The 15,023-nt window shown below is 43.2% G+C and overlaps 2 protein-coding genes across 4 annotated transcripts; both read left to right on the top strand.

Moving 5' to 3' along the window:
- The first annotated feature begins 752 nt into the window (after positions 1 to 752).
- LOC138588557 (barrier-to-autointegration factor B-like) lies at positions 753 to 3,187 on the top strand. 2 transcript variants are annotated; one of them, XM_069658753.1, is made up of 3 exons: positions 753 to 933; positions 1,941 to 2,070; positions 2,781 to 3,187. In XM_069658753.1, the coding sequence occupies exons 2-3, from the start codon at positions 1,945 to 1,947 to the stop codon at positions 2,925 to 2,927; spliced, it is 273 nt and encodes a 90-aa protein (XP_069514854.1). In that variant the 5' UTR covers positions 753 to 933; positions 1,941 to 1,944; the 3' UTR covers positions 2,928 to 3,187. The 2 variants fall into 2 exon arrangements, with proteins under 2 accessions (XP_069514854.1, XP_069514855.1); XM_069658754.1 differs by having other exon boundaries at positions 1,944 to 2,070.
- Positions 3,188 to 8,764: 5,577 nt separating this feature from the next.
- Positions 8,765 to 11,199, top strand: LOC138588561 (barrier-to-autointegration factor B-like). 2 transcript variants are annotated; one of them, XM_069658757.1, is made up of 3 exons: positions 8,765 to 8,945; positions 9,953 to 10,082; positions 10,793 to 11,199. In XM_069658757.1, exons 2-3 carry the CDS (start codon positions 9,957 to 9,959, stop codon positions 10,937 to 10,939), a joined length of 273 nt encoding a protein of 90 aa, XP_069514858.1. In that variant the 5' UTR covers positions 8,765 to 8,945; positions 9,953 to 9,956; the 3' UTR covers positions 10,940 to 11,199. The 2 variants fall into 2 exon arrangements, with proteins under 2 accessions (XP_069514858.1, XP_069514859.1); XM_069658758.1 differs by having other exon boundaries at positions 9,956 to 10,082.
- Positions 11,200 to 15,023: the final 3,824 nt, after the last annotated feature.

The raw sequence follows: 15,023 nt of genomic DNA on the forward strand, positions 1-15,023 counted from the left end.
TTTCCCAGTCCCAGTAGGAAATTTCAACTCTGGTGTGATGTTATTCTCAGTTACGAATTCCGACTTCCGAGTATAAATCGAACGCACAATTATGTCCTCATAGCATTTACCGCCTTAAAAGCCAGACACCTTGTTCTTATGTCCTGGAAGGAACCAGCACCTCCTCGCTGTACGAGATGGATTAGAGACACTATGCAGTTTCTGAAACTGGAGAAAATCAGATGCAGCCTCAGAGGCTTTTTGCAAAACTTACTTTTTTACCTTTTTTAAGAGTACTATGAGAGCTTACAAATCACACTTACTAAGGAAGACTAAAGTTGCAGTGTCTTCTTTATGTGTATAGATATATGTTTTATTGAAGTTCACCCCATTTAATTATTTTGTTTGTATTTACTTTTAAACTTTTGCTTTCTACTCATTTATTTAATTAACAGTTTGTCTAATTGCTTCCTGTCTTTTTCTATGAATTGATTTCTTGACAATTGTTCTTGTGCATGATTTACTGTTGCTCCTTCTGTCTTAGAGAGATAGTTGGTGGCCTTGTCTGGGCTGAGAGCTCCAGGACAAGGGGTAAACTCTAGATAGTCAGGCGCTTCAGCTAAAGTCATAACAATAACACCTTCCTTTGTCTCAGTGAGAGGGAGTTCCCAACATGCCACTGGACTCAATGAATGGAAAACACTTCATCAGGGGTGTGTCAAGGCCTTTAATAAGCAAAAACTTAAAGACAGAGTCGACACACCTTGGAGAGAGCGAGTCAACCCTGTTTGGGGAATGCTCAGTATCGGGGCCGCCCGTGGATCTGGTTTCACATGAACAAGTGAACAGACTTGTGTGTTGATATTTCCTGGTCTCATAATAAAACGCCACCAGTAACAGAGGCACGTTTTCCTGTGGGTTCCTTGTGAAGTTTGGTGTGTTTTCTCAGCTCAGGTGAGTCAAACCACTTAGACTTTAAGAGAAAATAACTTATTTGATTAAATTGTGGGGTTTCACTTCGGTTTCTAAAAGTGGTGTTAAAGTTTTAAACTGTTTCTGTATCGTTATCCTGTCTGTCTTCCTGTCTGAACCCGCCTGATCCTCCCGGTCCACGTTCGGCTGGTCCGACCTAGAGGATATGAATACTTACCCCACCACTGGATCTGTATGATAATCAGGGCTTGACATAAACACCCGCCAAATGCGGGTGGAATTGGGCAGTGGCGGGTATCTCACTCACTCTTACCCACTCTGACGGGTGGCATTCTATTGTTCTTCAGTAAGGAGACTGCTTTAAAGTTTTTAATACGGGACGATCCGGAACCAGGGAGAGACAGCGCGGTGAGAGGGAGACGATACAGAGTGTGATGAACAGTTTATCAGAATTTATATTCATGTGACCCAGCAGTGAGCGGGTTACAATCACGCAGCGCGCGTGTGGTTCTCATACTCATACCGTCAAAAAGGCCCCTGACATGTTTCCGAGAAGTATTCCACCACATCCACATGCTGAGAATGAAGTGAACCGGAGGTGGTCCACATAGTTTATCAGTTATGCGGCGCAGGGAGGAGACAGACGTAGGGAGAGGACCAGATATGACAAAGATCTGATTTCTAGTTTGTTGTATATAAAGACATTATATTTTTTAAAATGTACTTTTTATGACTCTTATTTCATATTTTTGATTTCTTTTTTCTTTTTTCTCAAGCTTTAGTTTCGGTCTGTTCAAAGTAGGCATTTAAATTAATTAACAACTATTGACTTACTTTTAGGGCTGTAACTTTATGATCTAAATAAAGAGGAATTCAGTAGCAAGCATACTGAAAATTGATTTATAAAATAATAACCTTTATTAAAAATCACGTTTTTTTTGCCCGTAAATATTTGTTCACTTCAGAGATCAGTTGATTATCTCTGATCAGTTTTTTTCTGACTATGAGTTCTTGTCCATGACTTCCAGCAGGATGACGTCCACGACTAAGAAGCACCGGAATTTTGTCGGCGAGCCGATGGGACACAAATCTGTGAGGGATCTGCCGGGGATCGGAGATAATCTGGGGCAGAGGCTGGAGAACCTGGGCTTCAACAAGGTGCAGAAAGCACACACATACACACTTTCACTTCAGGTTAACACTGCAGCGCCCTCTTCAGGCCGCAGTTGTCATGGCCACACCATGTGAGTGTGTAGATTTATACATCCGACTGTGCGTATAAGTTGTGTTACTATGCATTTTTAATTCCACCAAAACATTCACACCCGTTTAACAGTATTGATATAGAACTGTGCTGTACAGTATGAGAGTATTCACATTAAGCACTACATCTATCAAAGACTCGTGAGGACAAATTGAGAGTTGCAAAAATGTTTCTGAAATGATTAATTGAATGACTGTTGCCTTCATTATGGCAGGTAGATAACCAATCATTTTAATTATTGATTTATCTGACGATTATTTTCTTGATTGTCTTTAAAATTCTAATTTAACTCTGAGTTAGCATCAGGAATAATTAAATAAAAAACAATGGATTTAATTTTGACTAAAGATAAAGCTAAATGAGTTTGGGTTCAAATGTTCACAAAATATGATTTAAATCTTTAACTAAGGATTATTTTTATGATCAGTGAATCTACAGAGTGTTCAGATCTTCATAAGTTGTCAAATTGTTCAAATACATTTTATTGTCCTTAAAAAAGTTTTTATTTAGTACTGATAAGCACTTCAAACAACCCCACTTCAAAAAAACCGAACCATCCCTTTAACATGTTGTTTGAGTATTTCTTGTGTTTCTATGTTTTTAGGCCAGTGATCTTCTGGCTAAGTTCCTGCAGTTAACCCAAGACCATGAGAGGTTCATCGAGTGGCTGAAAGTCAACGTAGGAGCGAACGCCCATAAGGCCAAACTTTGCACTCAGTGTTTGCAGGATTGGTGTGATAACAATCTCTGAAACTCCGCCTCCTCGCCTGAGACCCCGCCTCCTGCTGTTCTTCCACTGTTTGCTCGCTTCTTGCTTCTGAAGCTACGATCAGAGCCAATAACTGTCTGTTGGCCACTGCTGGTGCTGTTTCAATGTTTTCAGGTTAATTATCCGCCTCTCTCCTGATGGGCGGCTGTGATGTCACACCTCCCTGACAGGTGTTTGTTTACCTGTTTTATGACCTCGTTGCATTGGGTAAAGTTAACATGAATAAAAGCTTTATGTCTGAACAGTTTGTGTGTTAGAGCTTTATTTCTCCATCTGGCACTTGTGAAAAAAATCCTCTTGTGGTCCCAAACATTTCTCAAGGGACCTCACATGGGGGCCGCATGTAGCCACTGTTACCTCATCAATGAATGTACTATATGCTTGTTTTTTTTACTACCGTTATGAGAGCTCCAGTGTGTCATCTTGGTTGGACTCTGAATCACAACTGTCTCCGGACTCTGAGCAAATTATAATTTTCACATTTATTATTTGTATTATGTGCAAGACATCGCCGCAATGACTCAAAACACTTCTCTTTCTCCACTGCAAGCAGCGCTCCGAATGTCGGACTGCTCCATGGTTTGGTCCAATCAGATTCAGCGTCATCTCATTTCCATGACAATGATTCAAACTTTATTTACAACAAGAAATAGGTAAAAGGTAATAGTGGAGCTAGTTTCTTCGGCAGTTCGCTAGTAGCCTAGATTTCAAACGTAAATCAAAATGTTCAAAGGTGGCAAGAAAAGTCGACAGTGAAAATCGGCAATTCAAAGAGGAATGGATTGAGAAATATGCGTTCATCCTCCCTCCAATGACCACCAAACCCATGTGCCTATTATGCCAAGAAACACCCTTGTGAAGAGTGGCAATTTGAAACGCCACTATGACACAAAACAGTTATTTTGAAGCAAAATATCCTCAAAACTCAGAGCTAAGAACCACAAAAATCAATGAGATGAAATCGTCATATCAAGCCACAAGCAGAATTCTTGTTACTCCTATGTCACAATGAAAAAAAGCTACGTAGCATGGGTGTTGGGTAAACACAAGAAGCCCTTCTCTGATGCAGAAATAAAAAAAATGATGACTGAAGTGATGGAGACCATGTTGGCAGGCAAACAAAAAGAGGAAATGAAGTAAAATCAAGCAAATCCCCCTCAGATTCCACAGCAACCAGAAGAACTGAAGTACTGGCTGGCGATTTGATTAAACAGCTTTGCGATGGAATAAAAATGCACAGTGCATTTCCCTTAGCTGTGGATGAGCCCACAGACACCACTGACAATGCTCAGTTGCTGGTGTGTGTGAGGTTTTATGATGAGGCAAATGGGGAGTTTGTTGAAGATGTGTTGGGCCTGGCAAACCTCAGTGAACTTACAAGGCAAGAAGACATTTATGAAGCAATAATGGGAATGCTGAATGAAAGAGGGATAGATTGGAAGAAAGTGGTGTCAATTGCTACTGATGGCTCCAGCCATGATAGGGAGAGAGAGAGGACAGGTTCACCGCCTGAAAGATCACCACCGTGACCTAATATCTTACCACTGCATGATACACCAACCTGTCCTTTGTGCGAGGACAAAGTCTTGGAGAAGTGTACTCTGAAATCATGGCAACAGTGATGAGACTCGTAAACGTTTTGAGAGCATATTCTTCACTGCAGCACGGCTTGCTGCGCACATTCCTGACAGAGATCAATGCAACATTTGATGATTTGCTCATGCACAACAATGTCAGATGGTTGAGCAAAGGCAAGGTCCTGGAGCGTTTTTGGTCCATTAGGAAAGAGCTGCAAGTGTTTCTGTCAGAGCAATAGAGTGCAAACGCAAAACAGTTCATGGAATTCATGCAAAATGAAGAAAAGATGGAAGCTCTTGCATTTTTGGCTGATACAACATCTCATCTCAATGACCTAAATCTCAAGCATGAGTGCAAGAACAACACAGTGTGAGAGCTGATGTCAGCAGTGCGTGCTTTCCAGAGGAAACTGGAGGTTTTCAAAAGTGGCCTACAGGTAAGCCTTTTTAATCTTTTCTTTACCACACACATTCCCTGGATTCCTATGAACACCTTTTTGATACTTAATCGTACCCTTTTAAGCAGTGCTACTTATTCCTTTTTATTTTTGACCTACAGGAGGGACTGCTCCACTTCCCAAAACTTTTGGAACAGACCAAAGGAGAAGATCATCCTCACAATCATGTAGAATTCCTGGAGAAGCTGACTGAAAATTTCAAGACTCGCTTCAAAGACATCCCATTAGGAAAACAAGTCCAACTGTCCACTGAAAAAAAAGTTCTCTGCAGAAGCACAACAAATCTTCCCATGGGCCAGTGTTGCTTCTCTGCAAAATGAGTTGATTGACCTCCAGGAAAACCTTGCATTGAAAGAGGCTGACTGCGACGCTCCCACCTTCTGGACAAAGGCCGTTACTGCATCTGATTTCCCTCTCCCTCATAAGATGGCACTTCACATTCTCACAATGTTTGTCTCAACCTATAGCTGTGAGTCTGCATTCTAAACAATGAACATTGTGAAAAACAAGTACTGCAGCCGACTCACCAATGAACACTTGCATCAGTGTCTCCGCCTGGCCATCACTTCTTTCGTGCCAAAGTTCAAAGTCTTGGCAACAGACCAAAGGTGCCACTTCAGTGTTTTGCAAAATGTGCAACAGTTCTGAATTTAAAATGTTTGAACTTTAAATGTTCTTTAATTCTCAGGATGATTTGATTTCATTCAAACTGTGGTGGGTGTTTGGGTTGGGTGTGTGAACCAGTTGGGAGAATGGAGAAAATGGGGAAATAGTGATTTATAGAAATTAAACTGCAAAACTTTTCAACAAATAATCACCTCAATTCTGAAACCACGTCTCTTATCAAATTAAATTTTTCCTTGACACATCCCCCCTCCATGAATCGCCACCTTAATGTGGTTTGAGGGTTTGCGTGTCCCTGTGAACCAGGGAGCTGTGTTGTCCGGGGCACTAGCCCCTGGTAGGGTCTCCCAAGGCAAATTGGTCCCAGGGTAAGGACCAGACTAAGAGCGGTTCAAACCCCCCCTATGAAGAGGCAAGAACGGGGGACCGCTACCTCGCCCAGACCTGGGGGGGATGCTCGTTGGCGAGTGTCTGGTGGGTTTTGTCCATGGGGCCCGGCCAGGCTCAGCCCGAATGAGCAATGTGGAGCCGGCGCCTTGTTGGCCCACCACCTGCAGGGATAAGCATAGGGGTCGGGTGCAGCAAGTCCAAGGCGGAGGCCTTGGCGTGCTGATCCCTGGCAGCGTAGGCTGGTTTTTGGTACTTGGAATGTCACCTCTCTGGTGGGGAAGGAGCCGGAGCTGGTGCAGGAGGTGGAGCGTTACCAACTAGATATAGTTGCCCTCACGTTCACACACAGCTCAGGTTCTGGAACCAATATCCTGGAGAGGGGCTGGACTGTCGCCTTTTCCGCAGTTGCCCAGGGTGAGAGGCGCCGGGTGGGTGTGGGGATACGAACAAGCCCCCGGGTGAGCGCCGCTGTGTTTGAGTTTTCCTCGGTGAACGAGAGGGTCGCCTCTCTGCCACTGCAAGTTGCGGAGAGGAAGGCTCTGACTGTGGTTTGAGAGTCTTGGTCCAACTCTTTCTTTTTAGCTAGCCTTTTCCTCTTTTGTCTTCTTCGGTCCTACAGTCCTGTGGTGTAAGTCGTAGTTGCCAATAGAGGGATGGGTAGTTTGTTCATTCCCGGTGATTGTGGACACAAACCGGCTGACGCTGCGCACCCTGAAGAAATTGAGCTTGATCGTGTGGGCATGCGCAGAGGAGTGGTGCTGCGCAGCGTGTGATTGACAGCAGCCTGAGAGACTGCTCGGCTCTGATTGGTTGTGTGTTTTGGGAGCGTTGGGTTCTTGCAAATGACATTAGGAGCAGTGGGAGGAGCAGTATTTTCCACAGATTGTCTCTCTCATGTACTACAGCATGTTTAAAGTGACAGTTTGAGCAAATATGACTAAAAGGTAGTTTTAATAATGTTACCTACTACAGCTTTAAGAACTGAAATTTATGACTAGATGGGCAAACCTCCCACTATCCATAGACGGCAGAATTAACCTCAATAAAATTATTGTATTGCCAAAATGTCTGATTAAAAAGTCTTTCTTTAATTCAATGGTGAGGAGCCTAATGTCATTTATCTGGAATGGTAAACCACATACAATTAAAGAGAGCCCTTTAAAGACCTTAAAAACAGAGACTGGCACTGTCTAATTTTATCTATTATTTCTGGGCATGTAATATTAAATGATAACTTCGGGATTTTTCAACCTACCCTATTTCAGGGAGGGAGCACCGGCCGGCACCCGCGAAATGAATATGTAACAATGTAACTAAACGGGGCACGGGGCATACGCCAATATACAGCCACTAAAAGCGTTTGTTTTTGCTACTGACTGACTGAGGCTCAGATCGTTATAATAAGTGTCTGACAACACTGTGGCAGCCATGCTACTTTACCTTATGCTCTCTGTTGTTGTCTGTAACCAAGTCTTGCTCACAGAGAGGTCTCGCGCTGAAATCTTGTGCGAGACCGCAGTTGTTGCAGGAAGAAGGAGAGAGGAGTGAGAGAAGACGAAGAGGGAGAGAGGATCTTCAGCCATGACAATCTTTTAGATAGCACTGAGCAGCGCTTTCTGTACTCCAACACAGCAAACAGCACTTCTCCCTCTTCGTCTTCTCTCACTCAGACCTGGGTGCAAGTGGAGTATGCCTATAGTCAATTTAAATTAAGTTCTTTAATATGCGCTTGTTTTAGAGCACACTTGACCAGAGCAGCGCTTGTGAAAATCTTCCCCAACGTAGACTCCTCATGTCCTCGCTGTAAAGGTCAACCAGCGGACTACATACACATGTACACATGTGGTTCTGGCCCAACCTTAGCTCATTTTGGACCCGCATTTTTAGTGCCTATACTATGATGTTTCAGAAAGACATACCTCCCAACCCCATATGTGCCCTGTTTGGATTTACCCCTGAAACTCAAATCGCTAAGGGCAAAGCTTATGGTGCATTCCATTTGTACTCAGAAGTCGGACTTTCCCAGTCCCAGTAGGAAATTTCAACTCTGGTGTGATGTCATTCTCAGTTACGAATTCCGACTTCTGAGTATAAATCGAACGCACAATTATGTCCTCATAGCATTTACCGCCTTAAAAGCCAGACACCTTGTTCTTATGTCCTGGAAGGAACCAGCACCTCCTCGCTGTACGAAATGGATTAGAGACACTATGCAGTTTCTGAAACTGGAGAAAATCAGATGCAGCCTCAGAGGCTTTTTGCAAAACTTACTTTTTTACCTTTTTTAAGAGTACTATGAGAGCTTACAAATCACACTTACTAAGGAAGACTAAAGTTGCAGTGTCTTCTTTATGTGTATAGATATATGTTTTATTGAAGTTCACCCCATTTAATTATTTTGTTTGTATTTACTTTTAAACTTTTGCTTTCTACTCATTTATTTAATTAACAGTTTGTCTAATTGCTTCCTGTCTTTTTCTATGAATTGATTTCTTGACAATTGTTCTTGTGCATGATTTACTGTTGCTCCTTCTGTCTTAGAGAGATAGTTGGTGGCCTTGTCTGGGCTGAGAGCTCCAGGACAAGGGGTAAACTCTAGATAGTCAGGCGCTTCAGCTAAAGTCATAACAATAACACCTTCCTTTGTCTCAGTGAGAGGGAGTTCCCAACATGCCACTGGACTCAATGAATGGAAAACACTTCATCAGGGGTGTGTCAAGGCCTTTAATAAGCAAAAACTTAAAGACAGAGTCGACACACCTTGGAGAGAGCGAGTCAACCCTGTTTGGGGAATGCTCAGTATCGGGGCCGCCCGTGGATCTGGTTTCACATGAACAAGTGAACAGACTTGTGTGTTGATATTTCCTGGTCTCATAATAAAACGCCACCAGTAACAGAGGCACGTTTTCCTGTGGGTTCCTTGTGAAGTTTGGTGTGTTTTCTCAGCTCAGGTGAGTCAAACCACTTAGACTTTAAAAGAAAATAACTTATTTGATTAAATTGTGGGGTTTCACTTCGGTTTCTAAAAGTGGTGTTAAAGTTTTAAACTGTTTCTGTATCGTTATCCTGTCTGTCTTCCTGTCTGAACCCGCCTGATCCTCCCGGTCCACGTTCGGCTGGTCCGACCTAGAGGATATGAATACTTACCCCACCACTGGATCTGTATGATAATCAGGGCTTGACATAAACACCCGCCAAATGCGGGTGGAATTGGGCAGTGGCGGGTATCTCACTCACTCTTACCCACTCTGACGGGTGGCATTCTATTGTTCTTCAGTAAGGAGACTGCTTTAAAGTTTTTAATACGGGACGATCCGGAACCAGGGAGAGACAGCGCGGTGAGAGGGAGACGATACAGAGTGTGATGAACAGTTTATCAGAATTTATATTCATGTGACCCAGCAGTGAGCGGGTTACAATCACGCAGCGCGCGTGTGGTTCTCATACTCATACCGTCAAAAAGGCCCCTGACATGTTTCCGAGAAGTATTCCACCACATCCACATGCTGAGAATGAAGTGAACCGGAGGTGGTCCACATAGTTTATCAGTTATGCGGCGCAGGGAGGAGACAGACGTAGGGAGAGGACCAGATATGACAAAGATCTGATTTCTAGTTTGTTGTATATAAAGACATTATATTTTTTAAAATGTACTTTTTATGACTCTTATTTCATATTTTTGATTTCTTTTTTCTTTTTTCTCAAGCTTTAGTTTCGGTCTGTTCAAAGTAGGCATTTAAATTAATTAACAACTATTGACTTACTTTTAGGGCTGTAACTTTATGATCTAAATAAAGAGGAATTCAGTAGCAAGCATACTGAAAATTGATTTATAAAATAATAACCTTTATTAAAAATCACGTTTTTTTTGCCCGTAAATATTTGTTCACTTCAGAGATCAGTTGATTATCTCTGATCAGTTTTTTTCTGACTATGAGTTCTTGTCCATGACTTCCAGCAGGATGACGTCCACGACTAAGAAGCACCGGAATTTTGTCGGCGAGCCGATGGGACACAAATCTGTGAGGGATCTGCCGGGGATCGGAGATAATCTGGGGCAGAGGCTGGAGAACCTGGGCTTCAACAAGGTGCAGAAAGCACACACATACACACTTTCACTTCAGGTTAACACTGCAGCGCCCTCTTCAGGCCGCAGTTGTCATGGCCACACCATGTGAGTGTGTAGATTTATACATCCGACTGTGCGTATAAGTTGTGTTACTATGCATTTTTAATTCCACCAAAACATTCACACCCGTTTAACAGTATTGATATAGAACTGTGCTGTACAGTATGAGAGTATTCACATTAAGCACTACATCTATCAAAGACTCGTGAGGACAAATTGAGAGTTGCAAAAATGTTTCTGAAATGATTAATTGAATGACTGTTGCCTTCATTATGGCAGGTAGATAACCAATCATTTTAATTATTGATTTATCTGACGATTATTTTCTTGATTGTCTTTAAAATTCTAATTTAACTCTGAGTTAGCATCAGGAATAATTAAATAAAAAACAATGGATTTAATTTTGACTAAAGATAAAGCTAAATGAGTTTGGGTTCAAATGTTCACAAAATATGATTTAAATCTTTAACTAAGGATTATTTTTATGATCAGTGAATCTACAGAGTGTTCAGATCTTCATAAGTTGTCAAATTGTTCAAATACATTTTATTGTCCTTAAAAAAGTTTTTATTTAGTACTGATAAGCACTTCAAACAACCCCACTTCAAAAAAACCGAACCATCCCTTTAACATGTTGTTTGAGTATTTCTTGTGTTTCTATGTTTTTAGGCCAGTGATCTTCTGGCTAAGTTCCTGCAGTTAACCCAAGACCATGAGAGGTTCATCGAGTGGCTGAAAGTCAACGTAGGAGCGAACGCCCATAAGGCCAAACTTTGCACTCAGTGTTTGCAGGATTGGTGTGATAACAATCTCTGAAACTCCGCCTCCTCGCCTGAGACCCCGCCTCCTGCTGTTCTTCCACTGTTTGCTCGCTTCTTGCTTCTGAAGCTACGATCAGAGCCAATAACTGTCTGTTGGCCACTGCTGGTGCTGTTTCAATGTTTTCAGGTTAATTATCCGCCTCTCTCCTGATGGGCGGCTGTGATGTCACACCTCCCTGACAGGTGTTTGTTTACCTGTTTTATGACCTCGTTGCATTGGGTAAAGTTAACATGAATAAAAGCTTTATGTCTGAACAGTTTGTGTGTTAGAGCTTTATTTCTCCATCTGGCACTTGTGAAAAAAATCCTCTTGTGGTCCCAAACATTTCTCAAGGGACCTCACATGGGGGCCGCATGTAGCCACTGTTACCTCATCAATGAATGTACTATATGCTTGTTTTTTTTACTACCGTTATGAGAGCTCCAGTGTGTCATCTTGGTTGGACTCTGAATCACAACTGTCTCCGGACTCTGAGCAAATTATAATTTTCACATTTATTATTTGTATTATGTGCAAGACATCGCCGCAATGACTCAAAACACTTCTCTTTCTCCACTGCAAGCAGCGCTCCGAATGTCGGACTGCTCCATGGTTTGGTCCAATCAGATTCAGCGTCATCTCATTTCCATGACAATGATTCAAACTTTATTTACAACAAGAAATAGGTAAAAGGTAATAGTGGAGCTAGTTTCTTCGGCAGTTCGCTAGTAGCCTAGATTTCAAACGTAAATCAAAATGTTCAAAGGTGGCAAGAAAAGTCGACAGTGAAAATCGGCAATTCAAAGAGGAATGGATTGAGAAATATGCGTTCATCCTCCCTCCAATGACCACCAAACCCATGTGCCTATTATGCCAAGAAACACCCTTGTGAAGAGTGGCAATTTGAAACGCCACTATGACACAAAACAGTTATTTTGAAGCAAAATATCCTCAAAACTCAGAGCTAAGAACCACAAAAATCAATGAGATGAAATCGTCATATCAAGCCACAAGCAGAATTCTTGTTACTCCTATGTCACAATGAAAAAAAGCTACGTAGCATGGGTGTTGGGTAAACACAAGAAGCCCTTCTCTGATGCAGAAATAAAAAAAATGATGACTGAAGTGATGGAGACCATGTTGGCAGGCAAACAAAAAGAGGAAATGAAGTAAAATCAAGCAAATCCCCCTCAGATTCCACAGCAACCAGAAGAACTGAAGTACTGGCTGGCGATTTGATTAAACAGCTTTGCGATGGAATAAAAATGCACAGTGCATTTCCCTTAGCTGTGGATGAGCCCACAGACACCACTGACAATGCTCAGTTGCTGGTGTGTGTGAGGTTTTATGATGAGGCAAATGGGGAGTTTGTTGAAGATGTGTTGGGCCTGGCAAACCTCAGTGAACTTACAAGGCAAGAAGACATTTATGAAGCAATAATGGGAATGCTGAATGAAAGAGGGATAGATTGGAAGAAAGTGGTGTCAATTGCTACTGATGGCTCCAGCCATGATAGGGAGAGAGAGAGGACAGGTTCACCGCCTGAAAGATCACCACCGTGACCTAATATCTTACCACTGCATGATACACCAACCTGTCCTTTGTGCGAGGACAAAGTCTTGGAGAAGTGTACTCTGAAATCATGGCAACAGTGATGAGACTCGTAAACGTTTTGAGAGCATATTCTTCACTGCAGCACGGCTTGCTGCGCACATTCCTGACAGAGATCAATGCAACATTTGATGATTTGCTCATGCACAACAATGTCAGATGGTTGAGCAAAGGCAAGGTCCTGGAGCGTTTTTGGTCCATTAGGAAAGAGCTGCAAGTGTTTCTGTCAGAGCAATAGAGTGCAAACGCAAAACAGTTCATGGAATTCATGCAAAATGAAGAAAAGATGGAAGCTCTTGCATTTTTGGCTGATACAACATCTCATCTCAATGACCTAAATCTCAAGCATGAGTGCAAGAACAACACAGTGTGAGAGCTGATGTCAGCAGTGCGTGCTTTCCAGAGGAAACTGGAGGTTTTCAAAAGTGGCCTACAGGTAAGCCTTTTTAATCTTTTCTTTACCACACACATTCCCTGGATTCCTATGAACACCTTTTTGATACTTAATCGTACCCTTTTAAGCAGTGCTACTTATTCCTTTTTATTTTTGACCTACAGGAGGGACTGCTCCACTTCCCAAAACTTTTGGAACAGACCAAAGGAGAAGATCATCCTCACAATCATGTAGAATTCCTGGAGAAGCTGACTGAAAATTTCAAGACTCGCTTCAAAGACATCCCATTAGGAAAACAAGTCCAACTGTCCACTGAAAAAAAAGTTCTCTGCAGAAGCACAACAAATCTTCCCATGGGCCAGTGTTGCTTCTCTGCAAAATGAGTTGATTGACCTCCAGGAAAACCTTGCATTGAAAGAGGCTGACTGCGACGCTCCCACCTTCTGGACAAAGGCCGTTACTGCATCTGATTTCCCTCTCCCTCATAAGATGGCACTTCACATTCTCACAATGTTTGTCTCAACCTATAGCTGTGAGTCTGCATTCTAAACAATGAACATTGTGAAAAACAAGTACTGCAGCCGACTCACCAATGAACACTTGCATCAGTGTCTCCGCCTGGCCATCACTTCTTTCGTGCCAAAGTTCAAAGTCTTGGCAACAGACCAAAGGTGCCACTTCAGTGTTTTGCAAAATGTGCAACAGTTCTGAATTTAAAATGTTTGAACTTTAAATGTTCTTTAATTCTCAGGATGATTTGATTTCATTCAAACTGTGGTGGGTGTTTGGGTTGGGTGTGTGAACCAGTTGGGAGAATGGAGAAAATGGGGAAATAGTGATTTATAGAAATTAAACTGCAAAACTTTTCAACAAATAATCACCTCAATTCTGAAACCACGTCTCTTATCAAATTAAATTTTTCCTTGACACATCCCCCCTCCATGAATCGCCACCTTAATGTGGTTTGAGGGTTTGCGTGTCCCTGTGAACCAGGGAGCTGTGTTGTCCGGGGCACTAGCCCCTGGTAGGGTCTCCCAAGGCAAATTGGTCCCAGGGTAAGGACCAGACTAAGAGCGGTTCAAACCCCCCCTATGAAGAGGCAAGAACGGGGGACCGCTACCTCGCCCAGACCTGGGGGGGATGCTCGTTGGCGAGTGTCTGGTGGGTTTTGTCCATGGGGCCCGGCCAGGCTCAGCCCGAATGAGCAATGTGGAGCCGGCGCCTTGTTGGCCCACCACCTGCAGGGATAAGCATAGGGGTCGGGTGCAGCAAGTCCAAGGCGGAGGCCTTGGCGTGCTGATCCCTGGCAGCGTAGGCTGGTTTTTGGTACTTGGAATGTCACCTCTCTGGTGGGGAAGGAGCCGGAGCTGGTGCAGGAGGTGGAGCGTTACCAACTAGATATAGTTGCCCTCACGTTCACACACAGCTCAGGTTCTGGAACCAATATCCTGGAGAGGGGCTGGACTGTCGCCTTTTCCGCAGTTGCCCAGGGTGAGAGGCGCCGGGTGGGTGTGGGGATACGAACAAGCCCCCGGGTGAGCGCCGCTGTGTTTGAGTTTTCCTCGGTGAACGAGAGGGTCGCCTCTCTGCCACTGCAAGTTGCGGAGAGGAAGGCTCTGACTGTGGTTTGAGAGTCTTGGTCCAACTCTTTCTTTTTAGCTAGCCTTTTCCTCTTTTGTCTTCTTCGGTCCTACAGTCCTGTGGTGTAAGTCGTAGTTGCCAATAGAGGGATGGGTAGTTTGTTCATTCCCGGTGATTGTGGACACAAACCGGCTGACGCTGCGCACCCTGAAGAAATTGAGCTTGATCGTGTGGGCATGCGCAGAGGAGTGGTGCTGCGCAGCGTGTGATTGACAGCAGCCTGAGAGACTGCTCGGCTCTGATTGGTTGTGTGTTTTGGGAGCGTTGGGTTCTTGCAAATGACATTAGGAGCAGTGGGAGGAGCAGTATTTTCCACAGATTGTCTCTCTCATGTACTACAGCATGTTTAAAGTGACAGTTTGAGCAAATATGACTAAAAGGTAGTTTTAATAATGTTACCTACTACAGCTTTAAGAACTGAAATTTATGACTAGATGGGCAAACCTCCCACTA

This window comes from Semicossyphus pulcher, unplaced genomic scaffold (assembly GCF_022749685.1).
Source record: "Semicossyphus pulcher isolate SPU_LCO1_2020_fin unplaced genomic scaffold, fSemPul1.0.p SCAF_12, whole genome shotgun sequence".
Classification (NCBI taxonomy): Eukaryota; Metazoa; Chordata; class Actinopteri; order Labriformes; family Labridae; genus Semicossyphus; species Semicossyphus pulcher.

What these genes read in the sequence shown, in the direction of transcription:
- LOC138588557 (XM_069658753.1), top strand. Translation starts at nt 1,945, where the DNA reads ATGACGTCCACGACTAAGAAGCACCGGAATTTTGTCGGCGAGCCGATG. An exon ending in AGAACCTGGGCTTCAACAAG is followed by an intron (nt 2,071 to 2,780) that starts GTGCAGAAAGCA and finishes CTATGTTTTTAG; the next exon opens with GCCAGTGATCTTCTGGCTAA.
- LOC138588561 (XM_069658757.1), top strand. Translation starts at nt 9,957, where the DNA reads ATGACGTCCACGACTAAGAAGCACCGGAATTTTGTCGGCGAGCCGATG. An exon ending in AGAACCTGGGCTTCAACAAG is followed by an intron (nt 10,083 to 10,792) that starts GTGCAGAAAGCA and finishes CTATGTTTTTAG; the next exon opens with GCCAGTGATCTTCTGGCTAA.